At 45.6% G+C, this 24,600-nt stretch overlaps 1 protein-coding gene across 1 annotated transcript in view; it reads left to right on the top strand.

Annotated features, from left to right (window-relative positions):
• The first annotated feature begins 479 nt into the window (after positions 1 to 479).
• Positions 480 to 24,600, top strand: part of LOC136633614 (myeloid cell surface antigen CD33-like) — a 51,627-nt gene continuing 27,506 nt past the window's right edge. The window contains exons 1-3 of the mRNA XM_066609372.1: positions 480 to 519; positions 2,054 to 2,434; positions 22,571 to 22,834. Of these exons, the coding sequence (XP_066465469.1) occupies positions 480 to 519; positions 2,054 to 2,434; positions 22,571 to 22,834 (685 nt within the window). The remainder of the gene's footprint in view (positions 520 to 2,053; positions 2,435 to 22,570; positions 22,835 to 24,600) is intronic.

The raw sequence follows: 24,600 nt of genomic DNA, 5'->3' as shown, positions 1-24,600 counted from the left end.
GTACAAAAACAAATCCCATTGCAGTGCCCTGCTCAGCAAAGCTAACGTCACATACAATACAGGTGGGCTTCGGCCCACAGTGCATGCCCCAGTCAGACTGGGGTTCTTTATAAGTAGACACATGCAGTTACAACTCCGTGTGGACCGACAGCATAGGTGGGTCCCAGGAAGCCACCAGCGGTACATAAATAAATCCCATTGCATTGCCCAGCACAGCTGAGGTAACGTCAGATTAAATGCAGGTGGGCTTCGGCCCTCACTGCATGCCCCAATCTGACCGGGAATTTTAATACCTAGACACTGGCAGGTACAAATCCCTAATGTGAAGTCCCTGTGGACCCACAGCATGGGTGGCTCCCTGGAACCCAACGGCGGTACATAAATGTATCCCATTGCAGAGCCCTGCTCAGCAGAGCTAACGTCACATACAATACAGGTGGGCTTCGGCCCACAGTGCATGCCCCAGTCAGACTGGTAATATGTACGTTAACAGTAACCGCTTTGATGGGAAACAATGTCGTGAGACCTAAAGCTTTGTCCTTTTGTGCTCTGCTGTTTCAATGAAAAGAGGCGAGGTGGGGGGGTGGGGGGAGGGCTAAGTTCGGGGAATTAGCCCCACCCCCATACCGCCTCTCCCCATTGCAAATAGTGCAGAGGGGCGGAGAGGAGGCAGAGAGGGGGCGGGAGCTCAGCTCCTGCTCCTGGCTCTTCCATCCTCCCCCCCCCCCCCCCCTGCACATGAGGACGACGTATATCGGCTCGGCGTGAAAACCGAGCCAATATACGTTGGTGTGAATGCAGCCTCACTCTGCACATGCAGCTCAATGCAGATGCAGCTCTGCTGTGCAGACTCACACACAGCTCTGCTACACACAGCTCTGCTGCACACAGGATAATTCAGAAGGATCCGGCTCACATACACAAACAGCTCTGCTACCGGCACCTTATTCATTTTAATCATGGCTATAAACACTTGTTCACACTAGACTGGTAGCCGGTGTAAGGGCTCCTTCAGACTAGTGTATGTCAGCACGCAATGCGCAGAGAATAGAACCCATTATTTTCAATAGGTTAACTCTCATTTTCACTCATTTTTGTAAAAGAAAACTGCAGCATGCTTTATTTTAGTGCAAGTTTGCACGCCAAAGGCCCTATAGCGATTGCGCAATTTCACAGGGAAAAGGACACACCGAAAACTATTTATGATAAATAGCCTTTTAACTCAGGGCATAACTGTATCTTGTGCCCATGTGAAAGGTCCTGGTCGGAGCAAAAAGTACAATAAAATGCACAGATATACACGCATAAGTGGCGGCGTTCACTGCGCAAAAACATTGCAATATTGCGTGCATTTTGCGTGTGCTTTCCTGGGACGCCACCTAAGTCTTCCGTATCCCTAACAGACTAATGCCTCGTTTACATGTGACAACTGTCATATTAACGTCCCGCACGAGCGGGTGATGCCACCACTAGTTGTGGGCGCTCATGCAGAGAGTTTACACAGGCATATCACCACTGAGTATTGCTCATTTCTCGCTAACGTCTTGGTCAGCACTTCACATTGTATGTGAAGCACTGAGGGGGGGAAGTCTAGATCTTTATGCTGGTTGAAAGTGAGTGACAAATGAAAAGTAAACGAATAGTGAGCGGCGGCTTTACATTTAGGTGTAACGATAATTGCACATTTTCGTTTGTTTGAATTAATTTTGCGCAATAATTGTCCCTTGTAAATGGTTTTTACTCCTACAGTATATCTAACAGCTGAATGTGATGCTTTCTTTCCTGCCCATCACTGATTACATAGACCAGTGTCCGCTGCTGCACAGTTCTCAAAGGGACCCGACAGAATGATTGTTGAGGACATAGTCAGGGTGGTCTGGCACAGACAGATCCTCTTCAGTTTAGACTATAAGACACAGGCACTTTTTAGTAATATATAGTTATGAAAGAAACAGATAAGGATTAAGAAAAAAAACTGTCAATATTTTTGTGGATTATTGGATAAATGTAAAATACCCGATATGGAGTAATTACATATTTTCTCCTTCTACAGGTATCACATGTCAGGTCCATGCTGGCTATTCCATTAACGTGCCTCTTAGTGTCCATGTACAGGAGGGTCTCTGCGTTACGATTCCATGTAAATTTACTGCTAATTATAGCAATACGTTCAAGAATTCCTTTGGATACTGGATGCCGCTCCCAAACACCAATCCAAGTAATAGCGTAGCTACTAATGATAAATCCAGGCCTGGGAAAAGAACAAACTTCAATCTGACAGGAAACCCAGATTCTGGAGACTGCAGCCTGACAATAACCGATGCCAGGAAAGAAGATACCTGGATTTATTACTTTAGATTTGAAGAAAGCAAGACCAGTAAAGGGAATTATGGTTTTTCTAATGTTAACACACGCACCATGATTACTGTAACCGGTAAGTGTAAGTGACGGCAGGGATCCTGCAGTAACAATAAAATGTGGATCTATATGTATTTCATTATTATAAATGGTTGCAGCAAATTAAATGAAATTACATTATTAGAAATTCCTACATTTCTCAGTAAAATCAGTTATTGATGAGAAAAGGCATATTTACTGAATACTGCAGTTTTTCCATAAAACTATAAAATGACACAAATATTTCTTGAATCTTTTGTTTGTTCACAGAATCTTCTCACTGTGCATCCAAGCCATGTACAGACCATGATGTGATAGTATAGTATGTAGTGGCCCAGAACATATATTCCTGACCGCTTTATAAATGTCATACATGTAATGTCTTGTGTAGAAATCCAAACCCTCATCCTAGGAGACTTTAACATCCCCACTAATAACCCCATCTCCTCATCTGCCTCTCAGCTTCTATCGCTCATCTCCTCCCTTGGTCTTTCAGAAATCACAGCCTCTTCCACTCATAGGGATGGCAAAACTCTTGATCTGGCCTTCCTCCGTCTCTGCTCTGCTCCCAGCTTCACTAACTCCCCTCTCCCACTCTCGGACCATAACCTACTCTCTTTCTCTGTCAAGCTTTCTAGTTTTTCCCCAGCTCCTCCTATCTCCCGTACATACAGGTACTATCAGGCCATTCCCACCCAAAGCTTTGCCGAGTCTCTACAGTCTTCTCTGGCCCCTATCTATTTACTCTACTGCCCCAATCTGGCTGCCGCACATTACAAAACTGTCTCAAATATGTCCTGGATGAAGCAGTGCCCCATGTAACCCAAGCCATCCAATGCAGACTGCGGCAAACGCGCTTCATCCAGCAGTGCTCTAGGTGTGCTGAACGGCTGTGGAGGATGTCTCAAACATCTGCAGACTTTCTCTACTTTAAATTCATGCTCAAAACATACAACCTCACCCTCCACCATGCCAAACAAGCCAACTTCACCTCTCTTGTCTCCTTACTATCTCACAACTCTAAACAATTCTTTGACCCTTTCCACTCCCTTCTCAGCTTAAAATTGCAGCCCCCAGTGATGGATCTCAGTGCTAAAGAGCTGGCTGCTTACTTCAAAAAGAAAATTGATGACATCTGGCAGGAAATAACCTCCCAATACCAGACTAGTCCTGACCCTAGTCTCATCAGTACTTCATCTAGCTCCTGTTCACTCTCTGTATTTATACCAAACAACAGAGGAAGAAGTCTCCAGACTGCTTTTCTCTGCTCTCCCCACCACCTGCGCTAGTGACCCTCTTCCATCATACCTCCTCCTCCAGTCCCTCTGCCCGGCGGTCATCTCCCACCTTACCACTCTATTCAATCATTCTCTGACCTCTAGCATTTCCCCTCCTCATTCAAACATGCTATCATATCCCCACTGCTAAAGAAACTGACTCTTGACTTGACCGATGTTGCCAACTACCGACCCATCTCCGACCTCCCCTTCATCTCTAAACTACTAGAATGGCTGGTTTACTCCCACCTTATAAGTTATCTCTCATAAAACTCTCTCCTTGACACCCTAAAGTCTGGCTTCCGCCCCCTACACTCAATAGAAACTGCCCTGACTAAAGTGTCAAACGATCTCCTGTCGGCCAAATCAAGGCGCGATTACTCCCTACTGATCCTCCTTGATCTCTCTGCAGCATTTGACACTGTTGACCACAATCTTCTCCTCAGTATGCTTCCTTTCATTGGACTAAAGGACACTGCTCTCTCCTGGTTCTCTTAGCTATCCGACCGCTCCTTCAGTGCCTGCTTTACTGGTTTTACCTCCCCTCCTCTTCACCTTGCTGTTAGTGTCCCCCAGGACTCAGTTCTCAGCCCCCTCCTCTTCTCCATCTACACAGTCCCCATTGGACAGACCATTAGGAGATTTGGCTTTCAGTACCATCTCTTTGCTGGCCAAAAGAAAAAACAGTTGTTGCGGCACTTCCACAATAGGAGAAAAATACTCACTAGAGCTGTTCGTCAGGCTTCGGATGCCAAGCTGAATTCAGATGTGGACCCAACATCCAATACAAATTCATCCAATAAGCAGTAAACCAGCAGCTTCAGGGGTGTCAATCAAATAAGTAATCTTCTCACGTTTAAAACTTCATCTTTAATCCATCTTGCATAAAACAGAACAACGTTTTGACCGGGAACAGCCCAGTCTTTATCAAGCCAATCTATGAGATACTACATATCAGTGCAGCCCTTAAATAATACATCACAAGCCCATACCACCAATAATCAGTGACATAAAAACAACTAACAGCCTGTAGGAATAATACCTGGCAACCCATTGGGTCTGGCGTCGATCAGTCCAGCTGGATCCAATAGAGGACCTAAATTGTATCTCCGTGGTCATGGCAACCGTCGGTCGGCTAGAAAAGCAGTTAACTCCTCAGTGCGCTACTCTGATCCCACGCAGATACAATTTAGGTCCTCTATCGAGATAGGATAGACGCAAGCACAGTATACGTCACTAAGCGCTGGGACAGCTGAGAGTGATGTTGGTCACATGACAGTCCGACGTAGGACGAGGTCACGCCCACGGCAGCGTCTGAAGTCATGACGCCGACGGCAGACGGCGCGACCTGTGCTCTTGTGAGCCGGCGTCCTTAAGTATACTAGATATGCGGTGGAGGTGACAGGACGCACATGGATGACGCGGCTGCGCTGGGGGCAGGTACATACTGCCACATGCATTCCTTGGGATATTGGATCCAGCTGGATGCTGCTGGTTTACTGCTTATTGGATGAATCCCTATGCTGGCGATACCTGGTTATATACCTCTTACCATGACATCACAGCAACATTCCTCTAGAACGGCACTGATTGCCTGTCTGCTGTCTCTAACACTATGTTCTCTCTCTAGCTAAAACTGAACCACTCAAAAACTGACCTTCTCCTATTTCCACCCTCTACTAACCAACCACATACTGACATCTCCATCTCACTGTGTGGCACCACCATAACTCCCAGATAGCATGCCCGCTGCCTTGGGGTCATATTCGACTCCGATCCCTCTTTTACCCCCTATATCCAATTTCTCACCTGAACATGTCAGCTGCACCTCAAGAACATCACAAGAATTTGCCCTTTTCTCACTGTGGACACGCTAAAAATGCTTACTGTTGCCCTCATTCACTTTTGGCTTGATTATTGCAACTCACTGTTGATAGGCCTTCCCTGCACCAGACTCTCCCCTCTCCAATCCATCCTGAATGCGACAGCCAGGCTCATCTTCCTGTCCAGCCACTACTTGGATATCTCTGCCCTGTGCCAGTCACTGCACTGGCTCCCGTCAAATACAAAATCCAAGTTAAACACACTACCCTCATCCACAAAGCTCTCCACAGCACTGCGCCACCCTACATTGCTTCCTTCATCTCAATTCACCACCCAGCCCGCGCCCTCCGCTCCGCTAATGAAATCAGACTAAGTGTCCCTTTAATTCGAACCTCTCATTCTCACCGGCAAGACTTCTCCAGAGTAGCATCTGTCCTCTGGAAAGCGCTACCAAAAGCTATCCGGGCAATCACTGACACACTAAACATCAGTCATGCTTTAAAAATGCACCTCTTCAGGAAGGCATATGACATCACCTAAACCAAACTCCTCTGTACTTTGCCTGATAATATGCTCCCTGTCCTATTGACTGCAATTCCTGCTAGCCGTGATCAACCGGCACTTGTAGTCATACCGATTCAGCCATTATACAGCCTAACCATTGTCTGTGTGTATAGGATCCCTGACTCTCCATCTTGCCTTACAGTGCACATCTCAAGCCCATATACCTTCTGTATCACGCCATTATTTGTAGTATGTAAGCAGGACCCTCACCCCTACTATTTCCAACAATTGAGTACTTCATGTAACTATGGTCTTGTTTTTATTTCCCCAGTCTTGTAAGCACTGCAGAATATGTTGGTGCTATATAAAAAAATATATTATTATTATTAGATGCACTGTGCAGAAATTGTTATGTTTGTTGCACAGCTGCAGCGAGTATCAAGTTAATGTCTGAGTGTACCCTTCCAGGAGTGGTTCCATACAAGTCCTAAGGATTGTAGGAGCAGAATAATCTTGAGTTCCTCCCAGATATTCCTCCTCTGTGTTGCCTGCATTGGTGTGTCAGTGTACCTTTTGTAAAGTATTCTAGTTATTACAGTAAAGTTCTCCCAGGCCATGACCATTCCAGGGACTGAGGTACTAAAAAGTTAACAGTGCGTGGACTCTACTTATTATCGGCGATGTCCTATACCAGTAGGGGAAGGAATGGTGGCATCACCTGTGACAACCTACAAATCCTGTTAAATGTTTATTGGCCATTTCTATCCTAGGGGTGTCCGGAGGAGGCCTAGTAGTACTTGGGCCGAGTGTGCATGTAACGCTCTGAGAAAGAGACTGGTAAGTGCTGCTGTGACCGCTTTACCCTTCCAGCACCTCCGCATGGGCCTCGTGTCCTGAGTGGACGCTCTGTGTCACCAGAGCACCTCCTTCTTTCTGGCATCATGAACAGGATAGAATCCTCTGTGCCGCGACAATTTACTTGCGATACCGCAGAGATACCCAAAAGAAAAAGAAAAGGACATTTCTGGCGAACTTCAGAGTCATGAAAATTACAGAAGAAAATTTACCCGCCAAACTCACTCATAATGGCGCACAATGGCAATCTCTACTCTCTCTCGAGTTGCCACCAAATTTTGCCACCAAGCAACTCACGCCAAAAAGTCCCTACCCTGGCTGCACTAGAGTAGGGGGGAAGGATTACCCCTGCTCAGACTGTCTGGGGCCAATCCTAAGCTCGCCTATGTGGGTGCAGCCTTAAGTAACCTTAATGCGACTTCAAGACTTGTCTAGACAGAACACCTGTGACACTGCACCTGACCGGATGCAATCTGCCGCTGCCGCCACCAGCCGGATAATTCAGGGCGTAGCCGCCGGCTATCTGCCACCCCAGCCATGGTTCTTTTGAGTTGACGAGACAGACACTTTCCCAGAACTGGCAGTCAACCCTTCGCCGGGAGATCCCACGGAGGGGATCCCACTAAAGAAGAGATCTCTCCAGCTCGGACCCCAGCAGCCTACCCGGCCCAGGAGGTCTGCTAACAGGGCTAACATTTATCAATGTTGATAAATGTAAGGTTATGCACATGGGCAGCAAGAATGGATGTTACCAATATTCACTTAATGGGGTACCGCTAGGGAAAAGTGATATGGAAAAAGACCTGGGGGTACTAGTGGACTATAGACTAAACTGGAGTAACCAATGCCAATCAGCTGCTGCAAAGGCAAATAAAGTTTTGGGATGCATTAAAAGAGGTATAGGGGCGAAGGACGAGAACATTATCCTTCCATTATATAAGGCACTTGTCAGGCCTAACATGGAATACTGCGTACAGTTCTGGTCACCGGTGCTCAGGAAAGATGTTACGGTATTGGAGGGGGTTCAAAGAAGGGCAACTAAACTAATACATGGAATGACAGGACTGGCATACCCATAGAGGCTATCCAAATTGGGACTATTTACTCTAGAAAAAAGAAGGTTAAGAGGCGACCAAATAACCATGTATAAGTACATGAGGGGACAATACAAGGATCTCTCCCAGGATCTGTTTATACCCAGGACTGCAACGGTAACAAGAGGGCATCCGCTACGTTGAGAGGAAAGCAGGTTTCATCACCAATAGAGATGAGCGAGCACCAAAATGCTCAGGTGCTCGTTACTCGAGACGAACTTTTCGCAATGCTTGAGGGTTCGTTTCGAATAACGAACCCTATTGAAGTCAATGGGCGACCCGAGCATTTTTGTATATCGCGGATGCTCGCTAAGGTTTTCGTTTGTGAAAATCTGGGCAATTCAAGAAAGTGATGGGAACGACACAGCAACAGATAGGGCAGGCGAGGGGCTACATGTTGGGCTGCATCTCAAGTTCCCAGGTCCCACTATTAAGCCACAATAGCGGCAAGAGTGCCCCCCCCCTCCCAACAACTTTTACTTCTGAAAAGCCCTCATTAGCCATGCATACCTTAGCTAAGCACCACACTACCTCCAACAAAGCACAATCACTGCCTGCATGACACTCCGCTGCCACTTTTCCTGGGTAACATGCTGCCCAATCCCCCCCCCCCCACGACCCAGTGTCCACAGCGCACACCAAACTGTCCCTGCCCAGCCTTCAGCTGCCCTCATGCCACGCCACCCTCATGTCTATTTATAAGTGCGTTTGCCAGAGGAACCGCAGGCACACACTGCAGAGGGTTGGCACGGCTAGGCAGCGACCCTCTTTAAAAGGGGTGGGGCAATAGTCCACAATGCTGTACAGAAGCAATGAGAAATCCAATCCTGTGCCACCTCCATCTGGAGCTGCACATGTGGGCATAGCAATGGGGAACCTATGTGCCACACACTATTCATTCTGTCAAGGTGTCTGCATGCCCCAGTCAGACCGCGGTTTTTTATAAATAGTCACAGGCAGGTACAACTCTGCAATGGGAATTCTGTGTGCACCCACAGCATGGGTGGCTCCCTGGAACCCACCAGCTGTACATAAATGTATCCCATTGCAGTGCCCTGGACAGCAGAGCTAACGTCAGATTAGATGCAGGTGGGCTTCGGCGCACACTGCATGCCCCAACCTGACCGGGGTTTTTAATTCATAGACACAGGCAGGTACAACTCCCTATTGTGAAGTCCCTGTGGACCGACAGCATGGGTGGCTCCCTGGAACCCACCGGCGGTACATAAATATATTGCATTGCATTGCCCATCACAGCTGAGGTAATGTCATGTTTAATGCAGGTGGGCTTCGGCCCAAACTGCATGCCCCAGTCAGACTGGGGTTCTTTAGAAGTGGACACATGCAGTTACAACTCCCTGTGGACCCACAGCATGGGTGGGTGCCAGGAAGCCACCGGCGGTACATAAATATATCCCATTGCATTGCCCATCACAGCTGAGGTAATGTCATGTTTAATGCAGGTGGGCTTCGGCCCACACTGCATGCCCCAGTCAGACTGGGGTTCTTTAGAAGTGGACACATGCAGTTACAACTCCCTGTGGACCCACAGCATGGGTGGGTGCCAGGAAGCCACCGGCGGTACATAAATACATCCCATTGCATTGCCCATCACAGCTGAGGTAATGTCATGTTTAATGCAGGTGGGCTTCGGCCCACACTGCATGCCCCAGTCAGACTGGGGTTCATTAGAAGTTGACACATGCAGTTACAACTCCCTGTGGACCCACAGCATGGGTGGCTCCCTGGAACCCACCGGCGGTACATAAATATATCCCATTGCAGTGCCCAACACAGCTGATGTAACGTCAGGTGTAATGCAGGTGGGCTAAAAATTAATTGGATTACACTGTAGGCGAGGGCCCCCCAAAATTGGTGTACCAACAGTACTAATGTACCTCAGAAAAATTGCCCATGCCCAACCAAGAGGGCAGGTGAAATCCATTAATCGCTTTGGTTAATGTGGCTTAATTGGTAACTAGGCCTGGAGGCAACCCAGTAAAAATAAAAATTGGTTGAGGTGAAAGTTTCAACGCATTAATGAGCATTGAAACGTATAAAAATTGTTTAGAAAAATTATATGACTGAGCCTTGTGGGCCTAAGAAAAATTGCCCGTTCGGTGTGATTATGTGAGGTTTCAGGAGGAGGAGCAGGAGGAGGAGGAGGAATATTATACACAGATTGATGAAGCAAAAAGGTCCCCGTTTTTGATGGTGATAGAGAACGATGCTTCCATCCGCGGGTGCAGCCTACGTATTGTTTAGGTATCGCTGCTGTCCGCTGGTGGAGAAGAGAAGTCTGGGGAAATCCAGGCTTTGTTCATCTTGATGAGTGTAAGCCTGTCGGGCACTGTCGGTTGACAGGTGGGTACGCTTATCCGTGATGATTCCCCCAGCCACACTAAACACCCTCTCTGACAAGACGCTAGCCGCAGGACAAGCAAGCACCTCCAGGGCATACAGCGCGAGTTCAGGCCACGTGTCCAGCTTCGACACCCAGTAGTTGTAGGGGGCAGAGGCGTCACGGAGGACGGTCGTGTGATCGGCTACGTACTCCCTCACCATCCTTTTACAGTGCTCCCGCCAACTCAGCCTTGACTGGGGACCGGTGACACAGTCTTGCTGGGGAGCCAGAACGCTGTCAAAGGCCTTGGATAATGGTCTCCTGCCTGCGCTGTACATGCTGCCTGATCTCTGCGCCTCCCCTGCTACCTGGGCCGCGGAAATGCGCCTTCGGCCACTAGCGCTGTCGGATGTGAAGTTAACCATCAGTTTGTCCACCAGCGCCCTGTGGTATAGCATCATTCTCGAACCCCTTTCCTCTTCGGGAATGAGAGTGGAAAGGCTCTCCTTATACCGTGGGTCGAGCAGTGTGTACACCCAGTAATCCGTAGTGGCCAGAATGCGTGTAACGCAAGGGTCATGAGAAAGGCATCCTAACATGAAGTCAGCCATGTGTGCCAGGGTACTTGTATGGAACACATGGCTGTCTTCACTCGGAAGATCACTTTCAGGATCCTCCTCCTCCTCCTCCTCCTCCTCCTCCTCCTCCTCTGGCCATACATGCTGAAAGGATGACAGACAAGCAGCATGTGTACCCTCAGCAGTGGGCCAAGCTGTCTCTTCCCCCTCCTCCTCATGCTCCTCCCCCTCCTCCTCCTCCTCCTCCTCTGGCCATACACGCTGAAAGGATGACAGGCAAGCAGCATCTGTACCCTCAGCAGTGGGCCAAGCTGTCTCTTCCCCCTCCTCCTCATGCTCCTCCCCCTCCTCCTCCTCCTCAACGCGCTGAGATATAGACATGAGGGTGCTCTGACTATCCAGCGACATACTGTCTTCCCCCGCCTCCGTTTCCGAGTTCAAAGCGTCTGCCTTTATGCTTTGCAGGGAACTTCTCAAGAGGCATAGCAGAGGAATGGTGACGCTAATGATTGCAGCATCCCCGCTCAGCATCTGGGTAGACTCCTCAAAGTTTCCAAGGACCTGGCAGATGGCTGCCAACCAGGCCCACTCTTCTGTAAATAATTGAGGAGGCTGACTCCACTACGCCGCCCATGTTGGAGTTGGTATACCGCAATAGCTCTACGCTGCTCATAGAGCCTGGCCAACATGTGGAGCGTAGAGTTCCACTGTGTGGGCACATCGCACAGCAATCGGTGCACTGGCAGATGAAACCGATGTTGCAGGGTCCGCAGGGTGGCAGCGTCCGTCTTGGAGTTGCGGATATGTGCGCTGACCCGGCGCACCTTTCCGAGCAGGTATGACAAGTGTGGGTAGCTTTTCAGAAAGCGCTGAACCACCAAATTAAAGACATGGGCCAGCAATGGCACGTGCGTGAGGCTGCTGAGCTGCAGAGCCACCACCAGGTTACGGCCGTTGTCACACACGACCATGCCCGGTTGGAGGCTCAGCGGCGCAAGCCAGCGGTCGGCCTGCTCTGTCAGACCCTGCAGCAGTTCGTGGGCCGTGTGCCTCTTCTCTCCTAAGCTGAGTAGTTTCAGCACGGCCTGCTGACGCTTGCCCACCGCTGTGCTGCCACACCGCGCGACACCGACTGCTGGCGACGTGCTGCTGCTGACACATCTTGATTGCGAGACAGAGGTTGCGTAGGAGGAGGAGGAGGAGGGTGGTTTAGTGGAGGAAGCATACACCGCCGCAGATACCACCACCGAGCTGGGGCACGCAATTCGGGGGGTGGGTAGGACGTGAGCGGTCCCAGGCTCTGACTCTGTCCCAACCACCACTAAATTCACCCAATGTGCCGTCAGGGAAATATAGTGGCCCTGCCTGCCTGTGCTTGTCCACGTGTCTGTTGTTAAGTGGACCTTGGCAGTAACCGCGTTGGTGAGGGCGCGTACAATGTTGCGGGAGACGTGGTCGTGCAGGCCTGGGACGGCACATCGGGAAATGTAGTGGCGACTGGGAACCGAGTAGCGCGGGGCCGCCGGCGCCATCATGCTTTTGAAAGCCTCCGTTTCCACAAGCCTATACGGCAGCATCTCCAGGCTGATCAATTTGGCAATGTGCACGTTTAACGCTTGAGCGTGTGGGTGCGCGGCGGCGTACTTGCGCTCGCGCTCAAACAGTGGCGCTAGCGACGTCTGGACGCTGCGCTGAGAGACATTGCTGGATGGGGCCGAGGACAGCGGAGGTGAGAGTGTGGGTGCAGGCCAGGAGACGGTAGTGCCTGTGTCCTCAGATGGGGGTTGGATCTCAGTGGCAGGTTGGGGCACAGGGGGAGAGGCAGTGGTGCAAACCGGAGGCGGTGAACGGCCTTCGTCCCACCTTGTGGGGTGCTTGGCCATCATATGCCTGCGCATGCTGGTGGTGGTGGCTCCCCAGCTGATCTTGGCGCGACAAGGGTTGCACACCACTGTTCGTCGGTCGTCAGGCGTCTCTGTGAAAAGCTGCCACACCGTAGAGCACCTTGACCTCTGCAGGGTGGCATGGCGCGAGGGGGCGCTTTGGGAAACAGTTGGTGGATTATTCGGTCTGGCCCTGCCTCTACCCCGGGCCACCGCACTGACTCGGCCTGTGCCCACACCCTGACTTGGGCCTCCGCGTCCTCGCCTGCGTTCACGCCCTCTAGGCCTACCCCTACCCCTCAGCATGGTGTATTACCAGTAGTGCAGAAACAGAACGCTGTAATTAAATGTGCCGCTTATTGGCCTGTGGTTGGAGGCTGACTTCGCTTACGGAACGCCAGGAAATAATTTTGCGCAAGCCTGCTGTAACACTTAGCTGGCTGCGTATGAATTTGGAGAACTACTACACCCAGCACAGACCCAGAACACTGAGGACAGTCACAGGCAGCCCAAATACATTTTTTTCCCCAAATTTTTTTGCAAAGGCCCACTGCCTATATTCAATCAATATGTCTTCTGTCCCTGCCTAAGCACTTCTAGCCCTGGAGTATGTCAAAGAACTGCAGAGTGTTGCACTGTGGACTGCAATACAGCGGTGATTTCACAGCCCAGACAGAGCCAGGAAATAATTTTGCGCAAGCCTGCTGTAACACTTAGCTGGCTGCGTATGAATTTGGAGAACTACTACACCCAGCAGAGACCCAGAACACTGAGGACACTCACAGGCAGCCCAAATAGATTTTTTTCCCCAAATTTTTTTGCAAAGGCCCACTGCCTATATTCAATCAATATGTCTTCTGTCCCTGCCTAAGCGCTTCTGGCCCTGGAGTATTACTGCAGGGCGCAATGCTCTGCACGGCCGATATACCAAAAAAAAAAAAATGTGCAACACTGCAAAAAGCAGCCTCCACAGTACTGCACATGGTTAGATGTGGCCCTAAGAAGGACCGTTGGGGTTCTTGAAGCCTAAAATACTCCTAACACTCTCCCTATAGCAGCTCCACCAAGATAGCACTTTCCCTCCTCTATGTCAGAACGCATCTGTGGCGAGCCGCGGGAGGGGCCGATTTTTATACTCGGGTGACACCTGATCTCGCCAGCCACTCACTGCAGGGGGGTGGTATAGGGCTTGAACGTCGCAGGGGGAAGTTGTAATGCCTTCCCTGTCTTTCAATTGGCCAGAAAAGCGCGCTAACGTCTCAGAGATGAAAGTGAAAGTAACCCGAACATCGCGTGGTACTCGTTACGAGTAACGAGCATCTCGAACACGCTAATACTCGAACGAGTATCAAGCTCGGACGAGTACGTTCGCTCATCTCTAATCACCAACATAGAAAGGGATTATTTACTGTTAGAGCAGCTAGACTGTGGAACTCTCTGCCTGAGGACGTAGTGATGGCAAAATCCTTAGAGGAGTTTAAAAGGGGACTCGATGTCTTTCTGGAGAGGAAGGATATTATAAACTATAAATCTTAGATTATTTGTTAATCTGGGTATACAAGCAGGTAGGAACTATTAGGGGTTGATCCAGGGAACAGTCTGATTGCCATTAGGGAGTCGGGAAGGAATTTTTTCCCCAAAAGGGCTATTGGCTTCTGCTCTTGGGGTTTTTTGCCTTCCTCTGGATCAACAAAACAGGAGGCTAGACAGGCTGGACTAGATGGACATTGTCTTCATTCAGCCTTACGAACTATGTTACTATGCTAAATGGAGGCTGCTGCTACCCTATCAAGGAAAGGGCCCCATCTTGCCTTGGATCATTATTATCACTGCAAACAAAGTGGCCCAGGCACCTATAAACCCAGGGTTGCGTCCGTTCATCAGATACTTTTAGGACCCTGGGGTGAGGATCTTGTTTTACTCAAAGGAATGTCTCCATTTGTGGAGGAAGCTGCTCCCTGCCTTTACTAAACCTGCCCTACTGGAGGAACCTTGTCCCGCGAGTGCTGCTATACCCACAAGGACTGTGACCCGGCGCATTTGGGACCTGGACAGTCCTGCTTCTATTGCCTCCTATGGATTAGTTCATGGAGCAGTCTCCCAATCTCCACAGGCTGGACTACGAAGTCAGAGGAAGAAGAGGAGATCCCAGTGACTAGCAGTGTGCAGTGGATCAAGAACATTTTTAAGTTCTAATGGGATCCGAGAAGGAATCTTTCTGTAAGAGACATTTGTTTTTCCCTTGTTTAAGCCCCTTTTAATACAAAGAAGTGCAAAGTTATTTATCAGGTCCCCTTTTTATAGTTTGCTGATATTATTGTTTTTCACATTGTTGCATTATTATGCAACATTTACAGTTTGAGGGAAATGTGCAGGAGGAAGTCATCTACATATGCTTATTACTGTGTTATAGTAAAGCTCGTTAATAATCACTGCTCCTGCTTGAATGTGCACCTGTGTGAATGGTGTGAAAGATTTATGTGTGTGGCTGGAGGTCTGTTCTCCATCCTAGTCTGTACCAGTAGGCAGGGCATCCCTTTCACCTTCTCAGGGAGTATTTACATAAGCTACCAGCTATTCCTGAGTCCAGTCAACTTTTCCAGAGAGAGTGATGGCCATTCCACTTGTCTCTTCTTTTTCCTGCCAGTTACCCTTTTTCTCTTCTGCAGTTTAGCAACAGTGGTATTCTCTCTTTTAAAGGAAGTGATGTTCATTCCACTTTCCTCATTTCTTTTGTCTTTGGGGAAAAGAGTCATGTAATTTCCCGATAGCTATACTAGAGTATCCTGAATTCTGTTCAGCCTAATAGAAAATTTCTCAAATATACTTGCAAGTCATAATTTTATACCCGCTATCATTAAGAAAAAAAGCTATACTTAGAAAGTTACGTTTTATGGTAGTATAGGTACACCAAAAATGGGTTAATCTATATATATATAAAGGTGAAAACCCTCACTCACTGACTGACTCACCACTAATTCTCTACTTTCCGGATGCCGTACAAATATTAACACCCCTGTATAATGTACCAAATCTAATTTTCTAACTTCCCGATGTTGTACAAACATGAAATTTGGCTGGAACATTCTTTAGGACCAAAATAGGAAAGGTAAAGGGGTTGCAACTCGAATGAAATTTGGCTTGAGCATTCTTTTGGTCCTAAATAAGATAGAGTGGGAGAGGTGGCACATTCTTCAGAGGGACATCGGTACATTTGGCCTGGGAAGAATTCAACGCTATTGTATGTGTATACATATTTTATTCCTTGGTTACTCTAAAGTAAACTTGACTTCATAACCTTTTTCCATGCAAACAACACGTAAACACTTGTATCGAATTAACTCGAGTAAGGCCGTGAATTTTTGCTACTCTATATATATAAACTGAAAGCACTCTGTGACTAAATGACTGGCCACTAATTCTCTAACTTCCTAGTATTGTAAAAAAAAACATGAAATTTGGCAAGACCATTCTTTAGGTCCTAAATAGGAAAAGTAAAGGGGTCAGAACTCGATTATTCAATGCTAAGTGCAAAAGTATTGACATCCCAGTGTAATGTACCAAATCTAATTCTCTAACTTCCCGATGTCTTACAAACATGAAATTTGGCAGGAGCATTCTTTAGGACCTAAATAGGAAAAGTAAAGGGGTTGCAACTCACATATTCAATGCTAAGTGCAAAAGTATTGGCACCCCTGTGTCATATACTAAATCTAATTCTCTAACTTCCCAGTGTCGTATAAACATGAAATTTGGCACAATCATCCTTTAGGTCGTAAAAAGGAAAAGTAATGTGGTCACAAGATGAAAATTCAATGCTAATTGCAAAAGTATTGGCACCCCTATGTAATGTATCTAATGTTATTCTCTAACTTGACGATGTCGTATAAACATAAAAATTTGGCAGGAGCATTCTTTAGGTCCTAAATAGGAAAAGTAAAGGGGTCACAACTCAATTATTCAATGCTAGGTGCAAGAGTACTGGCTCCCCTATGTAATGTAACTTCCTGATGTCGTTCAAACATAATATTTGGCATGACCATTCTTTAGGTCCTAAATAGGAAAAGTAATGCCCTAAATAGGAAAAGTAAAGATCCCACAACTCGATTATTCAATGCTAATTGCAAAAGTTAGTGCACCTGTATGAAATGTAACTTCCCGGTGTCGTACAAGCGTGAAATTTGGCGGCAGCATTCTTTAGGTTCTAAGTGAGGACAGTGGAAGGAGTGGCACATTCTGCAGAGGGACATCAGTACATGCAGCCTGAGAAGAATCTAACACTCTTCTATGTGTATACATACTTTATTCCTCGGTTCCCCTAAAGTAACCACGACTTCATAAAATTTTCCATGCGAACAACACATACTGTAAGCACCTGAATCCAATTAACTCAGGTGAAGCAGGGTATATCAGCTAGAACTGTATACATTCCAGTAATTTAATTTAAAAAATATATAAATTGTTTCACGTATTTGGACCATCAGGAGTATCATATTGAAATTGACATATGCTTAGAGTACTGCAAGTTACTAAAATTTTGATTATTTCAAATGTGTACTGTACGCTTCATTTACACTGCATAGTGGTCACAACTCAATTATTCAATGCTAAGTGCAGAAGTATTGGCACCTCTATGTAATGTAACTTCCCAGTGTCGTACAAACATGAAATTTGGCACAATCATTCTTTAGGTCCTAAATTGGAAAAGTAATGTGGTCACAACATGTTTATTTAATGCTAAGTGCAAAAGTACTAGCACAGTTCTCTAACTTCCAGATGCTGTTCAAACATGAAATTTAGTGCAACCATTATTTAGTTCCTAAATGGAAAAAGTAAAGGGGTCATAACTCGATTATTCAATCCTAATTGCAAAAGTATTGGCACCCTGTGTATTGTACCTAATCTAATTCTCTAACTTCCCGGTATCGTACAAACATTAAATTTGACAGAAGCCTTCTTTAGGTCGTAAATAGGAACATCAAAGGGGTCACAACTCGATTATGCAATGCTAATTGCAAAAGTAAATTCACACCTATCTAATTTAACTTAACACTGTCCTATAAGTGTGAAATTTGGCTTCAGCATTCTTTTGGTCCTAAATAAAATAGAGTGGAAGATGTGGCATATTCTGCAGAGGGACATTGGAACATGCAGCCTGAGGAGAATCTAAAGCTCCTCTATGTATACATATTTTATTCCTTGGTTACTCTAAAGTAACCTTGACTTCATAAAATTTTCTGTGCGAACAACACGTAAACACCTATATCAAAATAACTTGGGTGAAGCCGGGTATATCAGCTAGACCTTTATATCAGTAATCAGGGGGAGGAGTTGTGTTAACAGGTTTTGCCTTGCACACTCCGCTACTGCTCAGAGGCCTAAAGGTGAATGGTAGTAGAACACTGACATAGTCTGTCTCCGGATAAATACACTCTGTTTTAGAGGCACAAGGGTCACCTTATTTTAAGTAGGGCAGACTGTAGTAGCCCAGAACATATATTTCTGGCCCCCCCATAATTGTCATACATGTAATGTCTTGTGTAGATGCACTGTGCAGAAATTGTCTAGTCATTTGTTATATGTGTTGCACAGCTGCAGTGAGTAAAGAGTTAATGTCTGCATGAAGCTGGGATATTAGTGATGAGCGAGCATACTCGCTAAGGGCAATTGCTCGAGCGAGCATTGCTCTTAGCGAGTACCTGCCCGCTCGAGAGAAAAGGTTCGGGTAGGGAGGGAGGGAGAGAGCGGGGGGGAATGGAGGGGAGATCTCTCTCTCCCCCCCGCTCCCCCCTGCTGACTGCCGCAACTCACCGCTCCCCCGCGCCGGCACCCGAACCTTTTCTCTCGAGTGGGCAGGTACTCGCTAAGGGCAATGCTCGCTCGAGCAATTGCCCTTAGCGAGTATGCTCGCTCATCTCTATGGGATATGCCTGTGAATATATCCATTTCCTGTCATGTGGTATGCCTGAGATTATAAATATGAGTGATTTGGGTGTGGTAGAAAGATACAGTCAATTAGTTGGTGTTGAGAGGTCAGTAGTGAATATTCAGAAGAGAGCCACATGGGGGAACCTTAAACCCTCATGTGGTGAAGAGAATGGAAGAAGAGACATGATTCCCTGAGATGTTCTATGCCAGGGAACATTGAAGAGTGGAGTGAAAGAGAGAAAGTGAGTAACCTGAGCCCCGAATCATACTACAGAGGTAATATCTGTGGAGCATCTACTCCTTCTCTTTTTCCAGGCACAGTTCCGGACAGATAACTTGGACTGTCAGACTGGTGTCATCCTGAGTATACCCCTTCCAGGAATGGTTCCGTACAAGTAAGAATTGTAGAACCAGTATCATCCTGAGTTCCTCCCAGATATTCCTCCTCTATGTTGCCTGCATTGGTGTATCAGTGTACCTTTTTTAAAAATGCAACAGAAATAATGCTACATAAATGTGAGCATGTGAATAAACCTATATAAATCAATAGGTTTTATTCACTGCATAATATGATGCACTTCAAAATGAAGAATGCCTTTGGTCAAAAACGATCCAATTTACTAGTAACACGTCCTAAAGAGGAAGATAAGACAGTCAGGATCATAAGCACATATGACTGGGGAGTACCGCACATGCAACTTCTTCTGAAAAAATATTGGTATATAGTCCAGGAACTTAGTGATCTGAGGGATATTCTTCCCAGTGTTCCCCTTTTAACCTTTAGACGTGGTCATAACATAAGGGACAGAGTGGTGAAGAGCCATCTACCACCACCCTTGGCATCTCAAACATGGATGGATTTTAATCGTCCTTTTGGCACCTTCCCTTGTGGAAGCTTTTTAGCTTGCCCCTTTATTCATAAAGGAGCCAAATTCATCTGCGCCAAAACTAAAAGAACGTATGACATCCCTGAATTTATCAACTGCAGATCTAAAAACTTGGTCTACATGGCCTCATGTCCATGCCCACGTAATTATGTAGGCAATATGATACAGGAGTTTTGTAGACAGATTTTGGCTCACGTTGGAAACATCAGGAGGGGTGAAAGCACTCCTTTGGCCAACCATGTTCATCTTTTTCACGCAAATGATGCCAACGGGATCAAGCTTCAGGGACTTCAATCGATCAGAATCACTGAGAGGGGTAGTGACATCAATAAGAGACTCCTTCAGAAGGAGTCACAATGGATTTATAGGGTGGATTGTGTTTATCTAGGTGGGCTTAACAAGATCCCCTTTAATTGTTATATATATATATATATTCTTTCATACTCCCATAGGTTGATTGCTTCTGTTTGATCCCCATTTTCATGTTGGTATTCTATGCTATGGTTATTAAGTCTACCCATATCTTCATTATTTTATGTAAATAATATCCCCAGTGTTTTTCCACCATTAGATATGTAACTTGATGGTCACTTAATTCTTCATGATTATTGAATATCAAAGTCTCATATTCGTTCTATCAGATGTTAAGTATTTCAGGTGTATACTACAGCATTGATTTGATTTATGCACAATGTATTTCTATGACACTTGTCAAATTATACTTACCATTATCAGATAGTTTTCCATATGACCCAGTCATTTTGTATTATATGACTTAACATTCTGGGACAATATTGGGCCAACGGGTTGTGGACTATGCTCCCGGCCTGCTGCTAGTACAATCTTCTGGTGTTTCCTATCTTCTGATCATTATACAGTTCATTATATGTGGTTATGATCGTTGTTCAATAGGGCATATTCACTATTTGTGGCGTCATATAGGCCATCCCCATGGTAACTCTTCCTGATCATGTGACCGGGTCACTGCGGTCACATGTAGCTGCGTCTTTCGGAGCTACATGTGACCTTTCTGGAGCAATTTTGCATTAGCATTTAGGCATCTCTCTGCCTTAACAGCTATTTAAGGCTGGTTTCTAACTAGATAGATCAGTACTACCTTTGCTGCTTTTTAGCTCAGGACTAGTATTTACCTTTCCTGTATTGATGGCTATTAAAAGCAGGTCACCTCAATAGACTGATCAGCATCACGTCAGTTGTTACTAGCTGAGGCTAAGAATTGTTCTTGATAGGGATCTATCTCAGTTATGCCTCATTAGGGACTCAGCCTAGGGTTATTTACCCTCTCATAGGGTCAGCTAGCGTTAGCTCACTCTCATTATAGGGTGTGCTTTTCCTTGATACGGGTACGGTATATACCGTTTGTACAGTGGCATAGCACCTTGTACATATTGCCCCTATAAGCAGTTTTTGTTAGCACCGTCTTTACATCAGACCGGTTCACCATAGGTTCCTGATGAGCCTATAAAACGTCTGAAATACGTCGAACCACGAATCACTGAAGTTGTTCTTTTACCTTAAAAGAATTATGTACCACGAACCACGAATCACTGAAGTTGTTCTTCATCATACATATGAGAATTAATTTTGATAAGAACCACGAATTACGTACTCATTATGTGGTTTCTGTCCCCGAACTCATTGTTTCTGGGCTTTAACCCAGTTAGGTCATTGCAACATAACACACTCCTTGCTCGGAGTCTGGTCTGAGCATTTTTGACCAGCACACACCAATCTGTCTCTCACAAGTGGCCTAGTTCTATATGATTTCTAGGCGCTTTAGTGCACGTTGAGACTGTATTGTCCTGAGCGACCTTAGAGTGACAACTGTTAGCAGTGGTCTTCCTTTTTGTGTTTGTTTGTCTTTTTGGCCTTCTTCATTTTTTAGCTAAAATTATTAAAAGATATATTTTAGAATCTTACCTGTGAAGGCTTCTCATATAGATTTTGATTCTCCTGCTGCTGTGAGTTATGCATAATATGATGCATGATTACACCCATGTGAATGAGCCCTAAGAGGGCAATGACGATTCTGTATGTTGTATAATAGATATGTATATCAATAAATAATACAGCTTGACTCAGTGGTAGTATCATGTTCAGATTACTGAGCCTACTGATGATAGTATTGGTGGCACTCCATCGTGGTTGGAGTAACTTACAGTCCCATATAGTTCCCCCAGCAGTAAGCAGAGCAAGCGGGGTTGGGGTGAGATTGGGGTGAGTTGGGGTGAGATACCATCCTAAAAGTCTTGCTCAGAGCTTCTGGGTGGCTGGAGCATTGGAAAGTACTGTGTATCAGTCTGAATGTGCTGCACCATTCATCTGAAGTGGAACTGGAATTGAGGTTGATTTCTCATTTGTTCATTTATTTTGGTAGGAGGTTGTTGATATTTTAGTTCTATTGATTATACAAAAAGTATATTCCTTTAGATTTCTGTTTGATAGTAATTATAAAGTGCAACATAGAGGAGTTGAAGTTGGTGTCATTAAGAGAACTCCATTATAGAAACTATCAAATTTGCAGAACTTTATATAAAAAAATACTAATTTTTCAACACAAAGTGCAAAGTATGAAGTAAGAATGTTGAAATTGTCTTTTCTTCCCAATTGTTTAATCCTAGGTTAGGAATAAAATGATTCAGAAGTGATATAGGTATTTGTTTTTTGGGGGAGTTTTTGCATTTTGGGCAGTTTTTTTTACACATTCTTATATCATTCATATATAGCCTGGCACTAGTTGCTTCAGTTCAGTTCCAAATCTTTCTCCACGTTTCTTTTACCCAGCAACATTAAGATGACAACATTATAGATTTAGTCATATTTCTTTTTTATTGGTGTATATCCATGTGACCAGAAATGTAAAACTATGTAGAATGTAACTGTTGAGTCACTATTATTCCTCTGCATACATTGTAGCAGGCATAGTGTGATATATGTCTTTACACATTTCTATATCTCACTGCTTGTTCCTCCTGTAGATCTCACAGAAGAACCAGTCATCTCAGATCCTGGGACAGTGATTGCTGGTATAAGTAAGACACTGACCTGCACTCCTCCAAGGAACTGCTCTGCAACATCCTTAGTAGTCCAATGGAGGAAGAGTAATGTGGCCGGCGTCTGGAAGAATTCATCTACTGTTACATTTACCCCATCTCTATATGATCACCAGCAAAACCTCACCTGTCAGATGACAAACTCCAATGGGAAGACAACTCAAAGAACTATTCTTCTTCATGTCTGCCGTAAGTACATATTATTTTAACAAATATTCTTCTTCATGGTTGATGAGACCCCCAGAGGGGATCAGAGGATCCTACAGAGGGCTTAGGCACTTTTATAATGAGCCAGATTCGCAGAATGGCAACCCTATTTTGATTTGAATTTGAAGCAATTGATTGCCTCTTGGGTTTATTTCTTATGCAATTATTCACAAATATCTTATTAGGATATACCATAAATAAGGACTTTGTGCATAGCAATAAGCAAAATTATGATGCAATTAAAAGTGCGTTTCCACATGGTGGGCGTAAGTTTCTCTGATGCAACCCTGTCCTCCCTCTATCTCTCAGCATTGGTTCTGAGGTTTTCATCCTTAGGGAACTACTAGTAATTATTAGGAAATTATAGTATCATTGTTTCGGTGGTTCAATGCGCCACACAGTTCTGCTACATGCACTTCACCCACCCACACAGCTCTGCTAAACGCACATCACACACACACAGCTCTGCTACATGCACATCACACCCACACAGCTCTGCTACGTTGCTTTTGCATATGAGCCGCACGTAATTAACGAACTTCAGCAGCTCGCTGAGGAGACGTATTCGCTCATAGCTTTCGCATATGTACTGCACGAGATTTACAAACTTCAGATGGTGGCTGAGGTGAAATTGTGGCTTGTCGCTGTGTCAGGTAAGCTGCATTCGCTTCATGGTGGCATTAAACCCTCTGTGGGCATGTTTGTATGACAGCAATGGTTAGTTTCAACACTGGACAACGGTTCACGAATAGATTAAGGCTGGACTGGTGTTGGCAGCATTAGCACTTGAGATGACATGATATCATGTCCAGGATATGAAGATAGTGAAGGACTGTGCTTCAATGTTGTTGGTCAATATACACCGCCAGCTATGTATGTGTAAATTTGTGAGCTGTCATGTATTGGAGTCTCTACACAGGTGTGCAGCAGTCTCACAACCAAGTAGAAACTTCCAGACTGAGTATTCATAGCAACTGAGGCTGCATAGGTTTGTGGGGAAGGTAGTCCGCCCATAATTGCTCATTCAGTGCACAAGGAGGATAAAGGACCTGTGATGACATTACTGTCATGTGATCAGGGGGTAGAGCTAAGAGCTGGTAACTGATTACATAATGGTGACATCATCACAGGTGCGGTCTACCGCTTTGATTTTGAAAAATTAAATAATCTTTTCTCACATCACTTAAGCTACCCAAAGGGGAAAGCATGACAAAAATATGGAAAGTTCCAAAAACATGCCCTAAAGAAGATTAAGTTTCTTCTTGCTTTTGATATCCATCCCTATTTTAGAAAAGAAAAACACACAAGAGTCTATAGAGAGGGAATCCCTGTCAAGATTCTCACCACGTTTTGAAATCAGGTTTACTCTCTGCAGCAGCCGCATTGTAGCAGTATAGTCATCTTCTGTGGCAGATATGCTCCTGGATCCCTATGACTCAGTATGAAATCATTCTCTAATGGTTCAAAAGTATTTTGTTAACTGCATCAATAACAACAAAGCAGCCACAGAAGATATAAAATTCTAATAAAGATAAATTAACATTGCCTCACTCCTGTCATGTCTCCAAATTACCCAACATTTTATGCAGAGTTTATAAAACAACCTAATCCCCCTTACACCTTTCTCGTAAATATCCCACACTCTGGGGGAAGCAGAGAGAAGAAATAGGAAGGACCACATCAGAAAAAAGAAAATAAAAAGGGTGGGAAGAAACAGGAGAAGAATCAGAAGAACAGTGAGTAAAGGA

The sequence above is a fragment of the Eleutherodactylus coqui genome, chromosome 6 (genome assembly GCF_035609145.1).
Source record: "Eleutherodactylus coqui strain aEleCoq1 chromosome 6, aEleCoq1.hap1, whole genome shotgun sequence".
Taxonomy (NCBI): domain Eukaryota; kingdom Metazoa; phylum Chordata; class Amphibia; order Anura; family Eleutherodactylidae; genus Eleutherodactylus; species Eleutherodactylus coqui.
The sequence above is the reverse complement of the archived record's forward strand: the minus strand, read 5'-3'. Positions and strand labels throughout refer to the sequence as shown.